The 24,993-nt window shown below is 49.1% G+C and overlaps 1 protein-coding gene across 1 annotated transcript in view; it reads left to right on the top strand.

Moving 5' to 3' along the window:
• The first annotated feature begins 9,828 nt into the window (after positions 1-9,828).
• The window catches only part of ADAMTS10 (ADAM metallopeptidase with thrombospondin type 1 motif 10), a 46,633-nt gene continuing 31,468 nt past the window's right edge, over positions 9,829-24,993 (top strand). The window contains exons 1-5 of the mRNA XM_026078693.1: positions 9,829-9,916; positions 15,483-15,847; positions 20,648-20,807; positions 23,130-23,347; positions 24,604-24,687. Coding sequence (XP_025934478.1) covers positions 9,829-9,916; positions 15,483-15,847; positions 20,648-20,807; positions 23,130-23,347; positions 24,604-24,687 — 915 coding nt within the window. The remainder of the gene's footprint in view (positions 9,917-15,482; positions 15,848-20,647; positions 20,808-23,129; positions 23,348-24,603; positions 24,688-24,993) is intronic.

Consider the following 24,993-nt stretch of genomic DNA (forward strand, 5'->3'; position numbering starts at 1 on the left):
AAGGAGCCAGGTTTAGGAGTGCTGCACTCAACATGTGAGATGGGACAGGTCTGTGTGAGATATAACCATAGTAAACCTGGTGGTTTACTAAACTGAGACCCACAGCTCACCTCTTCCATAGCCCAGATCCTTCCTAAAGAGAGCTGGGGGTGGTTATGCAGGTGAAGGGAGCTGGGTGTTGACACAATAGGATGTTCATCTTTTTGTTACCCAGGGAATCTGTGCCTTGTGTTGCCCCGTGAGGGTTATATATGCGGGTGCCTAACGGCTGCTGAAAGGCTGCTGGAGGAGCAAGCCTTGCCAGGATGCAAATGGCTGCATGGAGCACTTGCAGTGGATGTGTGTGTGCTTCCCTGCCTGTTCAGAGGTGTGAATGACCCTGTCCTTTCTGAGAGTCTGGGGGAATTTCCTGACACACTGAGCGCAACAGAGCAGTATTGCTTGGCTGTTGCAGAAGGAGCAGTAGGACCATGGGAAAGGAGCAGCTTGCACTGAGGCTGGGGAGATGTGGATTGAATGCTGACACTGAACCCCCAAAAAACAAGGGATCACAGTGGGGCCGTTCACTCTTGCACAGCACAGCTTAGGTGGCTGAGAGCTGATGCAAGGGCTGTGCTCCCTTTGAACTGCTAACTGGAAAGCAGACTGCTGGTCCAGTTTTTCTGGGGGAAGAGGTTTCTGGCAATCACAAACCTGGGGTAAAGCCCAGGCAGTTCTGTAAAAGGGCTAGAGCTGCTGTTTGGAGCTCTGGATTCACTTGGAAAAGGGACTTTTCCTTGCTTTCTGAAGCTTGTGTACATGAAGCATGCACTCTCTCACGCACATAGCTGTGTTACAGCTGATATGCCTGTGCACACACAAGTGGCAGACTCCTAACCAGATCTCCAGAGCAGATTTTCAGGTACTCCATGCCTGTAATGCTGGATGTTCACTAACCACACAAGTACATGCACAAGAATGTGGAGAGAAAATTTATGAGGGTGGAAGGTTCTCACACAAACATGGAGATGGCAGATATAAAAGTCACATTTGTGCGTGCAGTATCCAGATGTATCGATGGTACATGATAGCATGCAGGCAATGCACGCAGAGGGTATGTGAGTACCACATGCAGACAAGCCTGCAGGTAGCGTGTATCCTCGTATGGAGGTGGCATCCACCCATGTGGATTGCACAACCACACACACAGCTGCAGCCCTGGTCAACATGCATGTGGACAGCATGTGCATACTTACATGTGTGGTGCATGTGGGTAGTTGGTGGGAGCATAGTGCTGTAGGTGAGATGCACTTTCTTTCACTGACTGCTTAGTCGTCTTTTTAATTCTGCTGTTTTGTCCATGGCTGAAGCCAGCAAGGAGAGCAGTGGCAGGGGGCCAGCAAGTCTGGGTCACATGGAACTGCTCCAAACCATTGCATAAGTCCTGTCTGACAGTGGACCTGCATGAGAACTGGTGGAGTTGCCTCCTTAAAGCAAAATAAGTCCTAGGCTAGGAGCTTTCTGTGTCGCTCTGTAGCCATCTCACCTCTAGCCGAAGTTGCCTGGTTGAGCAGGTAGACATGGGCGCAGCCCTGGGGCTCGCACCGCTCTTTGCCCCCTCCTGATCACCCTTCCCCAATAGTGGCATGAYTTGGCCCTTCTCAAACACTTTCCTATCGAGGACCTCTGAGCTTTTTACCACACCTGGGGAAATGAAATGACCCCAGCTTTACAGATAGGGCCAAATTCTTCTAGGGCCAAATAGTATTTCCAGAAAGCAAAGCAGCCAGTGTCAGAAAGGAATCAGTGCTCCCAGCTCCCCACTGTCATACCTTGCTTTCTAATGGGTCCTTTTTGCTCCTTTGGTGGTGAAATTAAAGATCCTACTGGATTTTGGAGAGAGCAAGTGGGTAATTCAGTCCTTTCCTCACTAAGCTTGCACTGAAGAGAATTGACTGTAAAACAATTCTCGTGTTTAAAAAAAAAATACTCCCACACAGTCCTGGAGTGAGCCCAAAACCCTCTGAAGCTTGCTTGTACAAAGGGATCGAGGGTGTGCCTGGCCGGAGCACTGGAGGGCCTGGCGCAGAGCTCAGCAGCRAGACCCAACCAAGGCAGTGGGCTAGTTCAAAGGCAGAGGGTGTTCTCTGGCTCACCCGGAGCTGGGTACCAGGCTGCTAGCAGGGAGACCTGACACCCACGCTCAAATCCCTCTTTTCTTGGATTCAGACTGGTAGCTCCAGTCTGGATTTCCGACGTTGCTGGTGAGTACCTTTGTACTGGACTGGATCTTATTTTAACACTGCCAAACTGGTATCTCCAGGGATGGGTGTCTCCAGAGAACCATTCATCTGGCCTTCTTAGGAGGTGTTTCATCCCATCCTACAAGTAAGGTGGGCTGAAGTGGTGAGATGGGTCCCTTCTTAGCCTGGTGGACATCCAGCTAGAAAGGGGAAGACAAAAGCTCTTGTCCTTCCTCCAGGGTGAACTTGATACCAGGAACAACTGGGTAAATGGCGAGGGGTTCCTAAATGACCTCTGCAGAGCAGTGTAAGAAGTGTAACAGGGTAAGAAGTTCCCATGGCTGGAAGTTGCTGCTCTCTGGTGAACTGTGTTAACTAACTGCATGTTTGTTTCTAATTCTTTGCTTGTCATGCCCCGAAAGAGGCCTGGGCCAGAGCAGCAAGGCTCACTAAGGTTCAAATTCTTGTTTTCAGTCCCACAGATCTGAGACTTTAACCTATTTTTCCTATTCCTCAGCTGATGGTCCTTGCAGTGAGCTGCTGGTTAGCTAGTGCTGATTTTTGTTTTTAACCCATAACTCCATTCTAGAGCTGAGAAATGAGCTCCCAGTGGAAGTACTGTCCTAGCTGGCAAACAGACCACAAAAAACCTCCCGTCATCTGCAAATGAGCATGTTTTCAACTTAACAGTCTCTCCACATATTTTGCGGGGAGTGTCGGGACTGTCTCTTGCTCTGAGCCAGAGGAGCTGCCGGGGGCATGACGCTCGCCACCTGCCCGGCCTCTCACCCGCTGCTGGAGGCCGCGTTGCACAGCAGAGGGGGAGTATTGCTGTTTACTGTGTCCTGGGGAACGTGAAGGGACCTGCAGAGAGCCGAGGTGATAACTCCACATGCACGAAACGCCCACCATCAAAGGGGAACACAATGGGCCAATGGTCTCTGGCCTGGGAGCAAACACACAGCTGTATTTGCAATCCAGCACTGAGACGGAGGAACCTGAGTGTTTTGATAGTTTTGGGTGTGCAGAGTCTGAGGAGATAAAAAACAAGAGGGGCGGAAATGGTGAGAGATGATTTGGGAGCAGCTTAAAGGGAAAGGAGGAAGGTTTGTCTTCAGCAGCTTTCCCTCATCCAGCTCTTTCCTCTTGCTCCTCATGACCCCACCGTTGTGGACAGGAGACCTGCTGGTTCRTTACATGGTCCTTCCTCCTCTTCAGCTCCTCACGCCCTGTTTCCCTTCCCTTCCCAGCTGTTCGTGGTGAGGAGAGGCCAGGAAAATGCGGTGGAGCAGAACTAGTTGGTATCAGAGCAGCTCAACAGAGCAGAGGGAGAAGAAGGTGACGTTCCAATGGTGACGATGCAATCCTGTGCAATATGCTCTAGGTGACCCTGCTTGAGCAGGGGGGTTGGACTAGATGATCTCCAGAGGTACCTTCCAACCTCAGCGATTCTGTGATTCTGTGATTCCCTTTGACCATGAAGTGCAAGCAGGTCCTGGCCATGCCTAGCTGAAAGGACTGAGGCTCTGATTTTTTGCTGCAGTAATGATTGCCAGAAACATTGCCCTTTCCTCTCAGCTGTACCAAGAAGCTTGCTAAATTAAGCATGCAAATCCACTGTGGTGAAAGTTAACATTTGATGGGCTTGGTTGAAAGTGCAAGAAGGAGGTTGAAAGTGCAAGAAAGAGGTTAATTTTCCTTGAAGACACCATGTTTCAGTATGTGTTTTTTCTATATCTGGACAGAGCTATTTGGCCATGTGTTTTCTTATGCCAAAAAGGTTGATCCGGGTCAGCTGGGCTGGGTTTCTCTTAGCTGCTGTCAGATATGTGGAGGAGACATCTGTGTCTGCACTAACTACCCACGCTCTGCTCACTGGGGTGGACACAGGGCCCCCATGGCAGGTTCAGCTCATGCCAAAGCAGACCTCTAAAATATGCCATTGAATTGTCCCCTTGAATCACCTGTTTCTTTCCGATCTGCATAAAGGGAACCGGATGACTGGGTCGCATATATGTRTCCACTTGTAGCTGCGTGCGGTCACAAGAGGGGGATCCCGATCCTTCTTGTGATGGGCCATCCCAGACCAGTCGCCGTGTCCGAAATGGCCAAGGTGATCAGCTCTCCTCCTTCATGTGCTGCCTCTAGGCTTTGGGCTTTTCCTTTAGACATGTAGGGAGCAGAGGGGGGCTGCTCGCTAGGCAGAAATCAAAGACCTTCACCACAGGACAGGGGAGACAAAGTTAAAGTAATAATCCCAGCACAGAGGGTTTTGGCAATGGGAGAGGGACCTTGAGGGCAGGTTCCTCCCTGTGATCTGGTTTTCTCTGGTAGATTAGGATTGCTGTGAGACTGGCGGTGAGCGGTGGATAAAAGGCTCTCCCTGGAGACCCAGGCAGGGCTTCCTTCAGCTGCTGCCTGGCAAAGCTCACAAGAGCTTTCGCTTTCAAGACGTTCCAGTCCCCAGTTAAACAATTTCCTCAGCCTTGCACTTTATCTGAGCAACCTCTGTCCACATTTGCTTTTGCAAGAATGTGGAAATCAGACGGATGGTCCAGGTGTTCCTGTTTCTCTGTCCCAGAGCGTGTTCAGCCCTGCAGATTGGGTAGCGGACAGYTGCATGGTAATTTGCGGTTGTTGAATTTAAGCTGTGTCCTTTGAGCAGAATGGCTGAAATAAGCTGAAATTGTGACCGTCCTTAGAAACCACATGGAGTTATCCTTCTGCCTTGGTGCAGTATTTGTGCCTGCMTCTGACAGGCAAGTTTTACCCAAAACTCTTGGGCCTCCGTGAAGCAGCAACAGCACTAGCAGGTGAAAAAAGGGAGGGTGTTCTTCAGAAAACATGGTGATTTTAGGCTCAGCCTCTGTGAGCTACAGGCACTGCAAGTTTTGCTGTGTGGCCATGTCCTTAGACCACAGCTGTGATAACGGAGGTAATAACCGTGCATTTTGAGCAGAGCAATGGGTCCATGTGAGTTGTGGGTAGGCCTGAGAAATCTTCATGTGAAGAATCTTTCCTGCTGCAAAGTGCCTTGCTGTGGTACTGTCATAGCCGGTGTACTGCGTATCCAAGGGTCTTGCCATCTTCAATGTATTTAGCCTGGTCTCCTAAGGAAATAAGGCCTGTGGAACAAGTATGTTTGCAGTGATTCCCCCCCCCCCCCAAGAACTTTTAAATTWGTTGGCCGATTTCGATCACATTGGATGGAAATCCCTATGATGCAGAGATTGTACAGGCTGTGTGCCGTGGCTGTGTAGTTGCCTTCACTGTGGGAGGTCTCAGGTGGACCTCAGCTGTGTTATTGCAGGCAGGCAGGAGGTCATTAGGGATGAAGGCTCGCCAAGCTGCAGGACATGGGCACTGCATGTTCCTATGGAGAGTCCTGTGCAGTTAGGAAGTGCCATCAGCCCCATCTTGCAGAAGGCCAGAAGAAAGGCTAGATCCACAACAGCACTGTATTCCAGGGGGCTGTAGGTGCCTAGGGATCTGTGCAGCTTGACCTCAACCAGCTTGCCCAAGGAGGTGCAAGATGTAGATAACCAGAGCCAAGTCTCATAAATCCCAGGCCAGCCCCCGAACCAGTAGACCATCCTTCCTCTTAAGGCTGGGCCCCTGTTGTCGTTGCGACAACCATGATGACAGCGTAGGAGCAGGCCAGTTATTTTCATTCATTCGTTAACCAGTTTGCTGATAGAAGCAGCCAGCAATGCTCTTCTCTGTGCAAGTGCTGCCACTGGCATTTTCTGCTCCCGGCACTTTCTGCTCCCACCGTTCACAGTGGCTGACGCTGCACATTGGGAAGCTATGTCAGTGGAAGGGCTGGGGGCTGGGAGGGGGGTGGATCACAAGTATTTCCTCCCACTGGGGCATGCTGGAAGCAGCAGTCTGTGTTTGTATTTATTTCTCTCTCAAAAAGGGAAAAGGACACCTGAGCTCATAATTTGCAAAAGTTGGATGAGAAACCTGGAACCTGCAAGGCCCTGCATCTTTAAAAGCATTTAAGTTCCTCTTCTCTGCACTAGGAGGCACCTTGAACCTTCCTCTTGGCCCCRATCGTGGCCCATCTGCTTCCTATTACCTTCCCATAAAGCTGCCTCACCAGCCAAAAAGCCAGGCTTTCAGGGAATTCTGTCTGCAGACCCGATGTTGAAATTAGTAACAGTTGTCATCTGTTTTTTTCTTCTTTTCTTTTCTTTTCTTTATTCCCGCGTGAGCGTCAGAATGTCCCTTCTCAAGCCTTTCTGGGGTCTGAAAAGGCGACCTCAAATCCAGCCTCAGGTTCTAGCTCACCCCTTCCCTGCGGCTCTCTGGGAGTCCGGATCGCTACTGCCTCGGTTGCTCCTGCGGAGCAGGGGATCCAAAGAGCCTCCTTGTCCTGGCTGCTCAGCCCACAAGTTCACACAGCGAAAGCCACCTTGGCACGCGGAGCAGGGAGTGTTAGCAGCTCGCGGGCGGCTCCTGCCAAGTACAATGAATTCCTAGGAAGGCAGCAAATCGGAACCAGCCCAAGTGAGGCAGGCACGAGACCTGGAGAGGTCACCCCGTACCCTGGGCCTCCTTACTGCCGGAGACCGCCTGCCTCCCAAGGTCCCAATGTTCTGCCGGCCCCTATGTACAGGTCGTGGGGTCCTTGCGCTAGTGCATGCCTGTGAATTATTGTCGTTCTGCAAGCAAAATTTGAAAACTGAGGTTATGGAAAAGTTTATCCATATTCAAGAAACCGGGAAGTCCATGTTCTTCCAGCTTCCCTCCTCTCTCTTCTGCGTTGCGGGTCTCTCTGTTGCATGATAAGGGCTCTCTGGGTCTCAGAAGTTGGACGCTGTTGGAAAAGGGAGATGTTTTCATTGCCATGTGCAGGGAGGAATCAAAGCTGGGGCCCTTCCCCCTGCGCAGTTTACGGGAATTTTGCAGCTGTAATTCCTACCATGTGGTGCTGCAAACATACCTCCTTCCCCTGGGGCCAGGGGCTGCAGGCTCCCCATGCCTGCAGCTCCCCACCGGCACTCGGTGCCTCTGGATACCCAGGAGCTGGGGCCAAAAGGCGAGGGGCAAGAGCAGGCAGAGGGGATAAGAGGCCATGAGTCACGGCTGCTGCAGCTCGGGGTCATGGAGACGCGGAGGAATGGCAGGAAATAGCATCTTTGAGGAAGCTGGTTCAACAGCTGAAAAACAAGAAAAATTAGCCATGTAGAGCCCAGGAGAAAAAAATCCTTCAGCTGAGCAGCTTTCTGTCCACAAGCCTTGGAGCTGTGACAGCATTTAAAAGCTGGAATCTCGAGCTTTAATAGATTCCGAAAAATGCTGACTTAGGAGAGCGTCACAGCACGCCGGGCTTTTGTTTTGCCTGCTCCCTTTTCCAGTTTGCTTTGTGCAGCCCTGAAGGGCATGGCAATGGAGCAACTCACAGCTCCTGCCGCCGTTTGGCTGTGCGATGCCACTGCCCTCGCTTCGCCCTCCCTGGCCCATGGACCCAGGGGTGATTCAGCCAAGGAGAAGCGTCGCTAAGCACCCAGGGCCTCTGGGTCCCAGGCAGCTGAGCTTGGCATCCTCATGCCATGACGGAACGGGGCAGGAGTCCTGCCGACGCTTTTGCCTCCTTTGRTTTATCTGCAGTTGGAGAGCAAAGCGGCCAAGGTGAGGTTTGGACAGTCATTCTCCAGGGAAGCACTGGGTTCTCCTGGCCACCGATTGCCTGCGCTTAACCTTTAAAATACGGCACTTTGAATCATGAGCTAAAGACACACAGTTAACCCTCTTGGTGTTTCTGTGTGGTAGGGGAACATCATTAACTTATTTAGATTAATTATTTGGGTAGAAAACATCTTCCTGGTCTGTGATTGTACCTCACCTACAAGACATGCAGTCCAGCCTGTGATAGGCGTTCTTCCATGCCCCCACCACACAAATAACACTAACTGCAGAGTAAAGATGGGAAAATAGAAGTAGAAATATATTACAGTCTACTCCAAGGTCACAAGGGGAATGGCAGAACTGAGGAGGAATAAGCTCTCCTGCCCTGCAATCTAGCTATTAGTTAGTCTTTGCTTTTTAAAACACGCACAAGAAGAGAGAAGCAATGGTTGGTAACATTATTCCAAGCATTTCCTTACTGCGATGAGGCCACACATGGTCCATCGCTATTGACACCTTTGCAAAGATCACCATCCTCTCATTCCCAAGTGGCTCTCCCAGTGAGCTCTGGAGCATCCCCTTTTCACGTCCCCTACAGTGCTCAGACACCAGCACGCAGCAGCAGAACTGTGCAAGCGCTAGCTATGTCACCGGTTTGAAATCAAACTTTAATACGAATGCGTCTGTGACCGTTCCATACTGCCTTTGTGGGCATGTTTGCATTTTGTTGCAGGGATGCTCTTGAGCAGAGCATCACTGTTGAGATAGTTGGCATTCTCCATGTGGTGGTTAGATATGTGCCATATTAGTTGCGTACATCATCTAATTGCTGGATAGAAACAAAAACCACAGGCTTTTTGCAACTTTCCAGTACTATGTGAATTTTGTATAATTGCCTCAGACTGAGTGGAAATTATCTGCAAGCCAAAAATATTTCACTGAAGCAATTAGCAAATCATTTTAAATAACAAATGCAATTGGAATCTCACAATCTATCAGTGGATAGAGCTACGGTTAAGGTTAAGTTCACTGAATGGGTCCTTTGTTTTGAAGCACTTTTTTAGGTTTGGCCAATCTGCTTGGAGAGAAAGTGCCTTCTCTTGCCATAGTGATAACCATGAAAGCCTATTTGAAAGCTGGGGAAACTTGAATAGAGAGAATTTTCAAACTGCCCCTCACTACCACTCTGTTAATGCTTTTATTTCTTATTCTCCTTTTTAAGAGATCAGGTAACTGTTTGGTCTGCCCTTCCTCATGGGCATTGTCAGCAGGACAAAGGGTTCCCATTTACTCTGAGTCTCCTTTCCTCCAGCAGTATAAGTTATAGAGCAGCCCTCAAAGGCACTTCACGCTGGCAGAGTGGTGCAGGGGCTGCGCTGCAAGCAGAATTCATGCCCGGGAGAGCACTGCCAGTGTCCAAGATCACCATAGCATGACRGCACTCTCTTTTCAGGGCCTGGGCATGGCATGATGCTAAACGTGGCTTTCAGGTGCTGTGACTTGACTTGGTTAAGTGCATTTRCGCTTCCTTTCCGTCCTTCCTTCCCCTTCCAATTTCTTACTTCCCATCCCTSTTATGCTCACTCTTCCCTTCTCTAGCTTCTGGCTTTCCTTGCTCTTTCCCCCCCAGTTTTTATCCCTTTGCACCTTCTATTCCATCGTTTCTGTTTCCACTCTCTCCTTCTCTCCTGCTCACTTGTCCCCCACCCTCTCTTCCACAGGGCCAATGCCACCAAGGGCCGTTGATTCGAATTAGCCCATGTTGACGCTATTAGGTCAGCCCAGGCACAGCGCATTGCCAAGACACTGTCGGCCTCGCTGCTTGCGGGAGAGATCAGAGTGGCTGAGGATGCCTGCGAAGCAACCGAGGACTCCCGTCTCTACATAAGCGGTGGCCGAAAGAGAGACATGTTGGGACAGCGCCTTTTCAGCTGGTACAATACTCCCTGCACTGAGACAAGCATCGCTAACTATGGCAATAGCTTGGAGGCTTCTCACGTGGACTGTCATCTTCACCACAGCTGTGTGCAGCTTCCCTGGTTACACCTTCCAGTCTCAAGGTAGGGATTGCCGTGGGGAGGGGAGAAGAGCTGGCACCATTGGCCTCCTCTGGCAGAATCCCTAATGCTGGCCCCGCGGGAAGTATTAGGGTGATACTGTGTTTGGGGCATAGGTGGAGATAGATACCCTGAACTCTGCTGTGCTCAGAACTGCAGCAGAAGTCCCACTGGTGATTTTGCAGGTGTGACACATGTCCCTTGGCCTGCAATGTGTTCTACTCTGAGATGTTATGCTCCTTGAATTCTTGCAGGACTTAGGATTCAAAGCAGCAGGGTCTGAATAAGGTGAGAGTCACATAACAGGCTTAGGGAACAGAAGGAGGTGTGGTAGCAACAGGGGAAGCTCCCCTTCCACTTGGGTGGAGCATCCTTGCATGAATAGAGGCTTTGTTGCGAAGAGGGATGTGTGTGTGCAGCAAGCGGCTGTGCTTGCGAGCAGCTGTCTGTGTGCAGGGGTGGAGGTCTCTGCTGGAGCATACAAACATCCAGGTACAGCTGAGTGGACAGACGTGCTGCTGGAGGAGCGGTTTGTGTGCATGCATTTCTGTAAGTGCTGCCATTAATATATGTTCAAATCTGTTTGGGCATAAGCGTTTTGTACCTTTATATGTGTGTGTGTTTCTGTTGTGCATGTGTTTAAATACAGAACTACACGTGCAAATTATCACAAGGAGGGCAGGAATGGGGGTCTCATGCACATTAGCAGCTTTGTACATGATTTTATTCCATGGATTGACTGGAAAGTGAGATGGGCTGCCTCTTAGCCAGCCTAGAGTGAAAATTCAACATTGACAGATAATACAGAATAGTTAAATTGCTTAATACTCATTTGTTTCTGTGACCATTTCTTAAGAGGCAATATGAACGCTAGCATTAGGCCCCAAAGGTAGGAGAGGTAAAAATGAAGAGCTCCTAAGTTAGATGTTTATCTGTAAATGGTGTTAATACCTCAGCAGTGTACTTACACAAACATAATGCTGAAATACCTTATGTGCCTGGGTTGATTGCAGCAGGGCCAAAGACAATGGTGTACTCAGCCCATTGCATAGCACGTCATCATCAGGCTGTTGTTATGTTGGCTATGGGTTGTCTTGTTAGGTAGAACTGAAAAGCGGGACAAAGGCAGTCCAAAGCTACATGCTGTCCTGGGTCTGAACACCATATCATTGCTAAATTTGAAATATCATTGCATTGCAGCTTGCACAGAGTGAAAGAAGAGGCAACCAAATTATACAGCTGTGCTGTGCATGCACAGTGCAGCATGCAACATTACACAGGCAGATTTTCTTTAATATGAAACAAACACAGTTTCTGATCCTTTTAGCCAATAACTCTGGCAATTCCTGATGTGAATGTTCTGGGCCTCCTGCATCTGTCACTTCACACCTCCCTCCATCTGCACCACCGCACTCGCAGCACTAGCACCACACTAATGAGAACTTCAGTGCCAAATCACCTCTGTCTGGACTCTCAGCAGCTAAAACCCTCCTTCGCTCCCGAGTCCCTGCACTGTGTTCTAATACAGCTCAGTTTAAACCCACGGGCTCACTGATAGTGTAGTTAGTATAGCCTCATTTGTGCTTACTGGCTTCCCTGAGCAGAGCAATGGGCAAGGGTCAGCTTGTGATGCTGCTGGGAGCGTGGTGCCATGGGTGAGGGCAGGCAGTAGCCAACCCAGGAATAGAAGCTTATCCCCTCTCCAGTCCCAGCCCAGTGCCCAGTGCCTTGGATCAGGCTGCCCCATGGGMCCCACTTACTGTCAGAGCCCTTTTTTAGGCTCCTGAACGGCTGGCTCCATGCTATTAATAATGCTCAACACTTTGCTTTGCCACGTTGCTGAGATAGTAAGTACATAATCCTCACAAYGCCCTTTCAAGAGGGTGAGATACTGTTATCTCCACTTATCAGTTGGAGGCGTGGAGAAATAAAGGCCAGTGTTTTCAATAAGCCACTGATTTCGGTGGAGGAGACTTGCCCAAGCGATCCAGTCAATTAGCAATGGAGCAGGATTCATGTGCCCCATGTGCAGAACTCCAGATCAGTGTATTTATTTCATGCAGGAAAAAAATGAAGGTATTTTACTCATAAGCTGTAGGTATCCATGTGGCTGACAGCAGCCCAAAGTTGAAGGCCTCTTCAAGTCAGCAAAGCTGTAACAAACCTCAGAGGCCAATAATATCATGTGTAAACTATGCAATTTTTAACAATGCAGGTAATTACAGATGAAACAATTAACCAAGGACTCAGTACCCATCCCCCATTGCTGAATGCTTTTTAATCAACAGGAAATTTTCTTCTAGTGCTTTAGTTTAACCACAGTGATAGAACGTATGTTCCATGATATACTGAGCATTAAATGAGGATAATCTCACTAATCCCCTCTCACATGTAACTCTATGGAGGAAGCATTGAGGCTGCCACAAGGCCAGGGCAGACTGGAGCCAGGGGATCCCATAGCATTTTCCCCAGACATCCCTTGTGGGTTGTGTATCTGTGCTGCAGCTGGGGCTCCTCTCCACTCTGGTGAGAAGACCAGAGCAAACCTTTGCTTCCTTTTCATCCTTTAACCAGCTCCRTAATGACAGAAGAGATGAGGAGAGCATACAAGGTGAGGAAACAAAAACCTCCCCCTTCCCTCTTTGGCTTTCACCTTCCTTCTCTTCTTCTTTTCATTCAGCTTCCTTCTCTTCTTCCCTGTGCTTCTGCTCTGTCTTGTGCCTGCTCTGCCCTTTTCCTTCCTGTGCCTCCTGTGCTGTTCCTTCCCCTGCTGATGTGTTTGCCCTTTACATGAGAAGGTAGGAGGACGAGCTACATCACTCCTCACACTCTGTCCTTCCTGCATTCCCAGCTTTCTCCAGTCCCCTCTCCCAGAAAGATCTGCTGCTTGCTGAATGCCCAGCAGCCCACACAGCCATGGGCAGCTCTGTTTTCCTACTGAAGGGTTTTTTATAGCATCACACTGAAGCAGTTTGACAGCTGTCTGGAAACACCAGGCTTCTTATCACGGGTGCAAACCCTTTTGATACAGCGAAAGCAATATTGCATATTTCAAGCCAAGGTCTATTAATATAGCAAGTGGCTGAGAGGGCAGAGGGAACATGATGGATTTTCTGGAAGGAAGAAAGGAAGGAAGAAAAGGAAGGGAGGGAGGGAGGGAGGAAGCAAGCAAGCAAGCAAGCAAGGAAGAAAAGACCAAACAGTGCCATTCTTGATGCTGGGAGCTCCTAGTGTGCTCTGTAATATGGGGAGCAGGATTGAGGCAAGGGTGAGGAGCTGAGGGAGAAGGGAACATCTCTAATGCTGTTGGGTGGACATGAGCTAAGAGCAGGCCATGTGAGTACACAGGGTTAGGGAGCAAAAGGGATGTCTGTACGCTAATGCTAGAGGAGAGGAAGGGGCCAGCTGTAATCCTGGAAGAGGACACTGACTTTTTCCTTGGGTTGAAAGTCTCTCTTCATTGTTTTTTTCTATTTGTGATGTCTCCATAGTGAAGCATCCCTTCTTAAGACATTCATGCAATGCTGGGCACCGTTCTTATCTTTTTCCTCCTATGCCTCAGTTTCCTGAGTGACATTCCTGAGGTTGCAGATGGAGCCTGCACTACAGCAAAAGCTAGTTCTCACACACAACCTGAACCCCAGACCCTGGACACTTTCTTTGCCCCTGGAAGTATGTTGCAGGTCAGGATGAGAGACAGCAGTACAGGGTCCCAGGCATTTCTCTAGCCACTGGGTACATAAACCTCCTTCCTAGTCACTATTTTGTAAGCTCGCATGGACTGCAAAAAGAGAAAAACAAAAACAAAAAACTTCCGATAGCAAGTTTTTCCAAGCCTGAGGTCATTGCTTAAGTGCAAATAGTCACGCTTGTTTGCCCGGCTGCATCACACAAGAGGCAGTGTGATGTGGGAGAAGCTAAAGCACAGGAAGTTTAAAAAAAAAAAAAACCCTAATAATTACTTTTGGCTTGTTGAGCCAAGGGATAGGTGCCAGAGGTGCTTATGGTTTGGAAGGTTGGGAGCTAATCCCTAAACCCAGCTGGTGGGAAGGACTGTCCCATTAGTGGTGGCCAAGGAAACCACTCTGTCAGGATCCCACACTGGAAAACACACTAGAGGAAAAGAAAACTTTCCAGTGCTGCCATGTGGTAAGAGTGTAATTTGGAGTCCAAATTTATGATGGCTGGGAAGGCTTTGAAGATGGGTGCTGTGGAGCCAGGCAAAATGCAGCCACCCCAGAGCAGCCTGACCTCTCCCTGCTTGCTTAGGAAACAACAAGAAATAGGATGCAGAAACACAGTAAGACCCCTCCAGCATGAAAAGAGGGCAGATCCCCTCCCACTCCATAAGCAGACCTCCAACCATCAGGGACAAAGAAGAAAACTCTGTGATGGGGGTTGGGGAGGGCTATTCTGTCTAATGCATGATTTTTTACATCTTCTGCTAAAGCATTCAGTACTGAAGGCTGTCAGAGTCAGCTTGACCTCAGATCAGATCCAGTCTGGCAATCCCTGACATTTGATTAGAAAATGGGAAATTTCTATAGAGGTTGCAGAGAGCCAATTTCTTTGACAGCCATAGGTATTGTGTTACTGGGCAAGCGCAGTCAGACATTTTGGACGGTGACATTGTCAGAGCACATTTCCTAAGTGGTACAAGACAGGCTCAAAAGCTCAAGTGTCTCGAGAAGGTGCTAAGCCAAGCTGATACGTTAAAGAGCACCAGCCTGGGGAGCTGGAAAGGCAGGATGGTCTAGTGGATAGAGACCTGGCTGGGGAATCAGGATGCCTGACTTCTTTTCTTGCTGTCTTTTTGGGCACAGCTGGGGAATTCTGGTTTCCCCCTTTTTTCTCTTTTAGTTTGATTGTAAGATTGTCATTGCAAGGATATTGTTGTGGTTTATCTTTGAGGGATGACTGGTGCCTAATGTACTAATGCAGCTGTGATCTGGGAGGCTAGTACAATACCGTTACTATGTGAATTATCGAAAGGCTGTGAGTTAGCAGGTCCACCTGGCAATCACCTGCAGAGGAAGAAGAGATTAGCCTCCATAGGCTGAAGGCCTTCATGAATACCCCAAGAGGCTTGCTCAGGATCACACAGCCTGGACAGGGCAGGGAATACAGGCATCATGTCCCTGTTGTGCCATAATTTCAGGGGCGTCCATCCTTCTGCCCATCTTTTTTATTAGGAGATGTCTGTTGTAAGCAGGCACAAGTGCGCTCAGTCTGTTCTTCAAGATGGAGGGAAACTACACGGCTGCTCTGGTGTGACACAGAGGAGATAAGTCCTACAAGGTGGCAAGGGGGTAAGCTGAGAATTGGTGCCCTGTTAATGCAGTTAAATGTGCTTTCGTTTGGAGCGTGAATGGCATGAGTGTGTCTGCCCGCAGTATGGCCACTGAATTACAGAATTCCCTTTGTGTCAGGACAGTGCTCATCCGCCTTGCGCTAGCTGTGAGCTTAGGTAATGTTCAGATGCAGCCAGCTCTGCATTAGGTTACTGGGTATTTTGCTCTGACTCTCTTTGCAGAATGTCATTCTTCCTGTGTTTGCTTTTCCTCCCCAGAGGAGTTCCTCTCCAGCCTCGATCACTATGAAATTGCGTTCCCCATCCAAGTGGATCAAAACGGTGACTTCCTCACCTTTGACATGAGAAGCCAGCTGAAGCAACGCCCTCGGCGCAGTCTGGGCTCCCTGCCCTATGAGCCATCTGAGCAACAGGTCTTCTACAAGGTCTCTGCTCATCGAACCCAGTTCCTCCTCAACTTGACACTGCACTCCAACCTGCTGGCTGAGCACTTCACTGTCGAATACTGGAAACGAGATGGTGTGGACTGGCAACATGATTTCCATGAAGACTGCCACTATGCAGGCCACTTGCAAGATCAGTACCGGAACTCAAAGGTCGCCATCAGCAACTGCAATGGACTGGTGAGTCTCCATATTTTGTCCAGCTGAGGGCAATACTAACAACTAGAGCTGCCTGTAGAACAGAGCAGATTGCAGCTTCTTCTATCCTCACTAGAGAAATGTAACCTAATTTGGGTCCCAGCAGGCAGTCTTCCATGGTGATGAGATAGGCATGGGGTTGGTGTCAAGCTAGAGTACTGCACACTGGCATCAAAAGTCGCCTGAGCGTGAYGATGGCCGTATCTCTTCATTACATCTATAGAGGTTCCTGATTCATGTTTGGATTGCAATCCAGTTCCTGCTGAAGTCAGTGGGCGTCTTTCCATTGATTTTAACCAGAATGGGAAGAGCAAAGCTATAGACCACATTTGAATTATTCTGGCTCTCACAGAACTCTCCAGTCTGTTTCCAACAGCAACAGCAAGCGATATGTTTTGCATGTATTAGTGAGGAAGAAGTGCAGAAGGACAGGAATTTCACAGCACAACTGAGACTGTCAAAAGTGCATTCAAATCCTAATTGCAGTTACATTCCTGGGGTTCCCATTTACTTTTATTCAGATTTCAGGAGCTAAAAACATGACTTTTGGTGAAAAACTGAAATAGTCAGTGTTCTTCAATGTAAAAAAGAGAACACCAAGAGGGGACAAGGTGGCATTCCTCAAATACAGCAAGACTTCTGTAAAAAGGGAGGGAATAATCTGTTTTACATGCTTCTAACAACTAGGACAAGACATCATGGTCTTAATTATCAGCAAAAAAGCCTGATGGTAGACATCAATGGTAAGGATAGCTAAGCTCTGGACTAGATAGTGTGCAGAGTGCATGGCCCCTCCATCACTTAAGATCTTTAAGAACAGGCCAGACAAATGCCTGTCAAGACTACTCCAGGAGTGATTCATTAGCTCTTTCAGCACTGGGAGCAGACTAAGGATTTCCATCCATGTTTTTCTATGATATTTTGATATTGCCGGCTCACAAGGCAGCTTTCATGACCTGCCAGATGGAGGGATGAAGCAAACATACCTTTTCAGTGAATCCCAGTGATGATGGCTCCCTTGGAGGGGTAACATGTAGAAAAAAGCTCTATAGGCCAGATTCATATTTATCCTAAGGCTCCACCTCTTAGCAGTATTCTGGCAGTGTAGAAGAGCTTCCAAATGGGAATGAGTTCATGTTTGATTTATTGCTAAATTACATTGCCAGAACAGTGCTGTGGGTTATTAACAGAAATGAGAATCTGACTCATTATATCAGAGATTCTTGTGTTTCTATCTCACAGCCAAGAATCAGAGGCTGCATAAACCCTTGGTTTCCTAGTTAGCCCTTTGTTTAGATATGGGAATTCTGCTGAAGTCCTGGAAAAATTACTGATGTTCACAAAAGAAGAACTGAAGGGTGAGTTGGACATTGCTGGCTCAGAAGAGATCTGGCATTAGCCTACCTCCCCASTTCACAGTGGGCAGCAAATCCAGGGCAAGCAATGGCCAGGCAGCACTTACACTGGTATAATTTAGTCCACAGACTGAGTTTAGTGCTGGAGAGATACCAGGGGTTGTCTGGGGGAGAATGCAGCCAGGCGCAAAGAGGTACAGAAGGTTGTGCAACACCTCTCCTTTTCCTGACCACCATCCTTCTGCGCTGGAGAGCTACAGACATCAGCAGCAGGGGGAATCTTCTTGGTTAAGGAGAAAGACAGGGTCAGGAACTTGCCACAGCACGCTCTCCTCCAGGTAGGCATCAAGTCTGCTTAGGTGGGGACAAGTAGGGGCAGAAGAGAGCCTTCAGTTCCTGCGGTCTCAGAGGACGTGAGGTACAGGTGCATGCTGATGCGTGCCAATAGGGTGCTGCATGTGCTGACCCATGTTTGCCAGAGCTAAGCTCACTGATGGTGCAAAGGGACTTGTGTGTTATGTGTTGTGAAATGGCCACAAGCAGATATCAGGTGCTGTTTATGGGGTATTGCTGTGCACTAAGGAGGAGGAAAAGGGAAGAATGTGTCCACAAAAGCATCCAACACAAGGTGTGAAAATGGGTAACAAAACCCAAACCATCCTCCATTCCTTGAACTTCCCCACATCCCTATACAACTTCTGCTTCTGCAAGGTGTAACTGTAATCCCTTTTGCTTCCAAACACTTGCAACATGTAATTCACACCTTACGGCACCCTGACTTTAGACTGCTGATATCTGGGCACATTCCCATTGATTCATCTTTCTGGCCATATGCACACCATCATATGCACACATGCATATACGCACATCGCACACTTACTGTGTCCTCCACATGCTCCTGCACAGCCACCCCAGCACGCAGGCATCCAAATCTGAGTACAGATAGATAGTGTATGTCAACACAAACATCTCCCCACGGCAGAGGGCTTCCCCGCAGAAGCCACACTGTGCTACACTTCAGTTTGAACAGGATAAAAGTCACTGAGGCTTAAGTTGTCGGAAGCAAAGGGCAAAATGGTCCATGTTCCAAAACACGCAGAGCCGTGAGCTGCCAGCAAGGCGAGGCCGCCAGCAGGGCTGAACACAAAGCAGCTGGAGCCTGCAGGAAGCAGCCCTAGGAGCTCTGCCTGGGCCTTACAGGGAACTGAAAAGCCTGTATTAAGCAAAGCCAGGTTTCAGCCCGCTGGCTGTATGAGATCCCAAAGACTGGTGCCCTACCATCAGAAAATTTGCAGCTAGGGGAAAACAACTTTGGGAAAGAAATGTCACTCTTTTCCCTCTTAAGTCAGAGCTCATAAAATGACAGTTTAAAGGCCAGGTTTACAATCCTGTTTGTCCGTGCTGAAATGTTGCTTTTATCTGAATCGCCTCCTGAAATCATTGGAACATTAAATGCTCAGAGCTGGGCAGATGGCCCTGCTGCTGATGCTAATATCAAGCTGTTTGTGTGTATTTAAGAGGAGACAGAAGAGCTGAGTTGCAGTATGTGGCCATGCTTTCCTAAGTGTGGTTATAAGCTAATAGGATAAACCATCCTTGCTCTGCAGATGACCTGAGTGAATCATAGACAGGATATCCAGCTTAGCTCCCCCACAAACCACAGAGATGTCTCCAAGGGCTTCTTGCCTCCCCCTTTCAACAGGCATGTGTCATGTCCACGACCCAGACCTCTATGCTTGGGTCTTTGGGGTAAGTGATGAGGGAGTTTTTAGACTCCTGTGATGGCAGGTCTTCACTATCAAAGGTTGTTGGGCAGATGGTGGAGTCTCCTGCGTCTAACATGCTGTGCAGACACTCCACATATAAGTTTCTGGACAGTTAGGAACTGTTTTTCTCTTGCAGTACATGGTTTTCAGGCAGGACATGCTCTCCTCTCCTGTTACTCTGCCCTAAGCCGGCAGTGACCTCCTTCTCCCCGTCCCACAAAGCCGGCAGCCAGCTGGCTTCACCGGCCRACACTCGGCTTTCCGTCGAAGTCCTCGCCAGGCTAACCTCACAGTACCTCACTTGTGTTTGAAAAGGTGGAGCCGAGCCAAGAGCAACAAAGCTTGGTGCAGAAGGAAATCCCCCGGCACTCTGTGGAGATGGGGACTTCGCTGTGCACACACTGCCCTGATTCAGCTTTCACAGCGGCGAGGGGAGAGACGGAGAGACCTATTACAGAGGCAGCCTCCACCCAAAGAGGGGTCTCCCCACTTGCCTGGCAATAACACTGTTACATAGTTTGCTCCTTCCTTGCAAGGACCTCAAGATGTTTTACAGAGACCTGCTTCCCCCCCAGCCCCTTCCTGGCAGATCGGGGCTCCTATCCCCATTGTATAGAGGGGAACTGTTGAAGTGTTAGGACAAGCGGTGGCAGAGCTGGTGACAGGACCTAGGAGTCTTTACACCCAGAGCTATGCTTGAGTGTGGAGAGTGGAAGGACAGGCCAACAATGTGGGTCTTGAATTTGGGACACTTCCTGGTCTGCCTGAGCAATGTCAGGCATGTTTCTGTGCCCTGGTTGCTCATTGATAAAGTTCAAACAATAGCACAGCCCTGTTTCTTGGAGTTACATGAAACTAAATCCAGTAAGAGGGTTGTCACAGCAATGGAGCTTCTGCTTATATAGCATTGAGCTGGAAGAAGCTTTTTAGGTTGCCAGTTCTAGGCCCACAGCTGAGATTTATTCAGTCAAAGAATAAAACAAGGGAGAACAAAAAAGCTGACTAGCTAAATCAACTGCTAATGGAGCAGAAATGTAAAAAGGGGCAGTGTTGCCTGTTGGGCACAACACTGGCTTCAGGCTATAGTGAAAGATTTTGGCCCCTGTTGGCTGCTTCATTGCAAATCAGACTTCAGATTTTGAAGATTCAATATGATTCTCAGAAGCCTCTAAATGTCTGTACTGCTCTGTATCTCTGTACCTCAGTTTCCCAGCTGGAGGTAATGGTCCTGAGTTCCTTTAAAATGCTCTTTGGTGAGGCTGAAGAGCATAGGAAGTAGACCTCACTGTTGGATAGTGCTGATGTTTGAAGGCATGGTATTTAGGATCTCAAAGACAACTCAGTTAGATTGATGAGTGCGTGGAACAGGAAAAAAAACTCATAATTTTGCAAGGAGAGATTGAGATTTTCAAAGGACTTCAATGAACACAACTGCCCCAAGGCATCCAAGAGCAGCTGGCTCAGTTTGAGCTGGTCCATAGGTTCATGTGATTCAGTGTTTGTGCGTAGATGAAGGATTCCTGCATGTTTTCAAAAAGTATTTGTCAATTCCCAGAAGTTCAGTGGTTAATCATCAGACAGTTTGTTATGGAAAGCTGCCACTATGTCACCCATTTCTCTCCCTTCCTTTTTTATTCCCTTCCACCTCTTTCCTTTCACAGCATGGGGTGATAGTTGCAGATGAGGAAGAATATTTCATCGAACCGCTGAGCCCAGGAGCCAACGTCAGCACAGGGAATGAGGGCAAGGGCAGCCCCCACGTCGTGTACAAACGATCATCTCTCCAGTATCCACACATGGATGCAGCTTGCGGCGTGCTAGGTACCTGCACCTACCAACACAACCTCAATCCATCCCAGTGCAGGGTGGGAAAGTCCCTATAGACCAGACTTTGGAGTTCCACGCTGCCCTCTATGGCAAGAAACCAAATTTTTCTCCTGCACTTAAGAAAGTTTTATTTATGTATTTCCTTTTACCCATGTTAAGCATTTCTGGTAGCCTGGTCTGTGGGAATCTCTTGTACTCTATTTCACAGCAGGACATTTAGATTTGTCAGTAGAGGGTGGAATAGAAGAGCAAAAATTGCCTCTCATTGTTCTTAAGAAAATCCTCCCATATTTGGCCAATTTACAAGGTATTGGGAAATTGTAGTTCACATAYGCTCAATAGAGCATTGTCTTTGGGTTTCAGTCTCCAAAACTTCTGTCCACATTGCGCATACTTCTGCTGCTGCAAGAGACCCAAGTAGAAAGATGTCTTGTAGGGTGGGATGTGGGATCCGGTTAGTCATAGTGGGCTAAATGGGAGACATTTGTACAGGATGATGATTGTGCATCTGCCTTCACCTCTACACCTATAGACCTCTAACTTCCTAAAGGATTCAAACAGGTCTACCCTTGTTCTCTTCCCACACAAGCCTGTGCTCTTCTCCTTCTTGCAAGCAGTCAGTCCATGTCCCAGAGCATGGGGGAGATCCCTGGCCTTTGGGAATGTACAAAGTTTCTCCATCCACCCAAAATGTTGCGCATATGCAGGATACCATTCCTTCTGTTTAGAGGCTTCTCTTGATTCTCTAAAGAAAGATGAAGGGAGATGCTGTTCCCACAGAGGGGCCAGCTGGCATTTTATGGATTAGAGTCAGAGGATGCAGAAGGAAGGCTGCTCCCTGTTTCTCCCAGCAGGTTTGTGTGTCATTTCAGGATATTAATCCGTTGTCCCTGCGGTGACACTTGACCAGATGAGGAATCACTGCTAGAAGGGATGGATTCTCTGGAAACATCAGGGCATGGCCCACGTGATGTGAGGGGACCAGTGTCCCTCAGAGCCTGGCAGTGCGTTGGGAGACAACCTGCGTTTCCCTGGCCCTGCTCCTCCCATCACAGCTCTCAAAGTCACATTACACAAGGCTGCCAGCAGACTCCCCTTCTGCTGATTCTCTGCCACATTCCCCGGCTTCCAGACGAAAGTTAGCCTGTTCCCAATTGTTTCTTGGAAAGCAAAGACCATGGAGTAGGAGCCACAGGCCAAATACAGTTCAGAACAACCACAGCGCAACTGGCCTCAGCAAAGATGCCCCCTCCTATTGCTCCGCAGTCCTGACCTGTCCTGACCTGCCCAAGGCAGCCTGGCCTCTGAGCACCCAACAGTGAGCTCCCTCTGTTCAGCGCAAGGGGCCAGAGCCAAATCCAGCAGGTAGGCTGCAAGGACATCTATATTCAGCCCATCGTCCCAGTCTCGCTAGATATCTGATGATCCCTGCATCAGAGCAGAGGAGGAGGATTCAAGCTGCTCTCTCAACAGGACAGTATCAGCGGTTGTAACTCGCCAGACAGCTCTCCTTCCCTGGGGTAGTCTCCAGGCAGTCTCTGCAGGGTTCAAGTCAGGGATGGAGGCTTTGGTACCTGAGCTGACGGCCCCACTGGGTGCATCTCTACAGTCAGGTCGGTAGCACATGAAGCCTGGAGCAAAGTCCTACAAACCTGCTGCTGCTGCTTTGGAGGCTGCAGCCATTACTGCAGAGGAAAAGCCAAGTCCTAAATTCAGGTCCTGGCAGGAAAAGGAAAGAGGAAATGATCTTCAATGGCTTTATTTTCAGATTATGTCTGTGTAGTTTCTAATTCTATGCAGCTATTCCCTGTGACAGAGACAAGGGCAAGGTTTTGTAGCACAGAAGCAGTCAAACACACAATGAAGGTGGCTCCAGACTGAAGCAGCAGGATGGATGTGCTCCTCAGCATTCAAGTGCCTGGGGAGGAGGGCAGGCTGGATAGGAATGGGCAGGAGTTTAGAGAGGAGAAGTCTCACTGTGGGAAATGGCATTGGGAGCTGGATGAGCAGGGGAGCTGTGGGGCAGCTGGGATGGCAGGCTGGCTCTGGGAGAGGGTAGAGCCATGTGGGGGAAGCTCAAGGACTGGGATGGGGAGTGGTAACAGGACCAGGGATGTTTTAACTGAGTGAAGCTGGCACTAAGAGCAGGCCCATGATAGTGGGCACATTTGCTGGGTCTGTGTGTGGTGCATAAAGAGACTTGCAGTGGCCTTTTCTTCTCTGTGCTGAAAGCAAGCTAATATTGTCAACTTCTCACCTCCATGTGCTGCTGAAATGCTGCTGGAGGGCAACACAAAAATCTCTTTTCATCTCCAGATGAGAAGCCCTGGAAGGGAAGACACTGGTGGCTGCGAACACTGAAGCCCTCCCCTCTGAAGCCATCGGGCAACCACAGCCAGCGAGGCCAGCTGCCTCTGAAGAGATCTGTCAGCACTGAGCGCTACGTGGAGACCCTGGTGGTGGCTGACAAAATGATGGTGGGGTACCATGGGCGACGGGACATAGAGCAGTACATCCTGGCCATCATGAATATTGTAAGTGTTATAACCATATCACAAATCTTCGGGGTACCTCAGGGCTCACATCCCTAGCAGCAGAGAGGAAACAGGAATAAATCCTATTCTTAACCCCAGATACCAGGGATCAGGTCAGATGTCATAGGCTGCCACGTGCTTTTCCTGCAAGAAAAGTGGAATGGAAGGGACACAGTGGGGAAGTCAGATCTGTTCCAGGATTGCCGTGACTTCTCCCTGTCCCTAGAGCAAGAAGTTGTCTGGGGCAACGACCTGACATGCTGCCACTGTTCAGGAGCAGTCATATTCTGCAGAGCCCACAGGGACTCTCTCATGTATGGGAGGGGGCACCTATTTAGGAAGGTTAAACTCTGGCCCATCTGACCATGCTGCAGGCCAGACCCTGACTGGGAGAACAAAGCCCTTTCTTTGAACAGCATCTCTCATCTCAAATTAGCATTGCAAATAGGGCCTGGCAAACTGAGAAGCACAAGGGAAAACACAAGGGCAGTGAGCTCTCACACATTGGGGCTGATCAGCTGGAGGGGTGGGAAGGAATATCCCCCATTCTTCCCTGCAGCGCTGCCCAGTTCTCTGAGTTACTGCAGAGGAACCTCCTCTGCAGCATCAGGTTTGGGTCATTGCTGGAGGCAGGATAGCAGGCTAGATGCATTAACAGCCTAAGCTGGCCATGCTAAATCCTCCTGTGAGGTGAGACAGGCTTGGAAGTAGTCCATCAAACCTATGAAAGCCCCTCTGTGATGGTTCTTTGTCCTGTCCTCTGCAGGATCTCTTTTCATGGCTTGCTCTGTTTGCATTTCTAAAGCAGATGCCAGATTTTAAAACAATACAGGTTTTAACCATTTCATCTGATGTAAAATGCCCATCGTGTGGCAGTAGATTTCTGAGAGACATTGTGTCATTCCCTGTTGATAGGCAGTCAGGAAAGCTTTGTCCCMTTGGCAGGGTTTCCTCACCTGAGCTCCAGGCAAGGAGCAGGTGCTGCAGCATTTGGGCTTCACTGCTAGAATCACTCCAGAAGGAGACACCAAGGTCTGAACAAAGTTTAGGAGGTTCTACAATCCAGTGTGGCGTCCTATACCCATTTCTGCTTCCTGAGCAGATTGTGTTCAGACCCCACAACCCACACTGACGAAGCAGGTCTGTTTGCATCTGGCGGGCTGCCCGACATGTGCCTGCTCACCAGCCAATTGCCCCATCACCCAGCCAGCGAGCTCATTTTTAAGACTCGTCTTTTCTTGTTTCTTGGAGGTCAGGTTGCCAAACTTTTCCAGGACTCAAGTCTGGGCAATATTGTCAATATCCTAGTGACCCGGCTGATTCTTCTCACTGAGGATCAGGTAAGATGGGCTTTGCCAAGCCAGCTTCCATCATACTGCTGCCCTTCCTTGTGGAACTGTGTGCTCCTCCTGGATGTGACCCCAGGGAGGTCCCTTCAGCACAGGCCATTGCAATCTGCTGGGTGTACCACACACTCTCAAAGGGGGCTGGTGACAGTGGTTTCAGGACCTCTAGGAGTCTGAGGACTGTTTCTAAGAGGACTATAATAGGGTGGCTCTAGGGAGTTTTAAGTAGCTTTAGTCCTCCTAAAGTCTTGCTTCCCACTGCCTCCATGCAAGGCGGGGGGCATCTGAACATGTCAGTGC

The sequence above is a fragment of the Apteryx rowi genome, unplaced genomic scaffold, assembly GCF_003343035.1.
Source record: "Apteryx rowi isolate R43461 unplaced genomic scaffold, aptRow1 scaffold_482, whole genome shotgun sequence".
Classification (NCBI taxonomy): domain Eukaryota; kingdom Metazoa; phylum Chordata; class Aves; order Apterygiformes; family Apterygidae; genus Apteryx; species Apteryx rowi.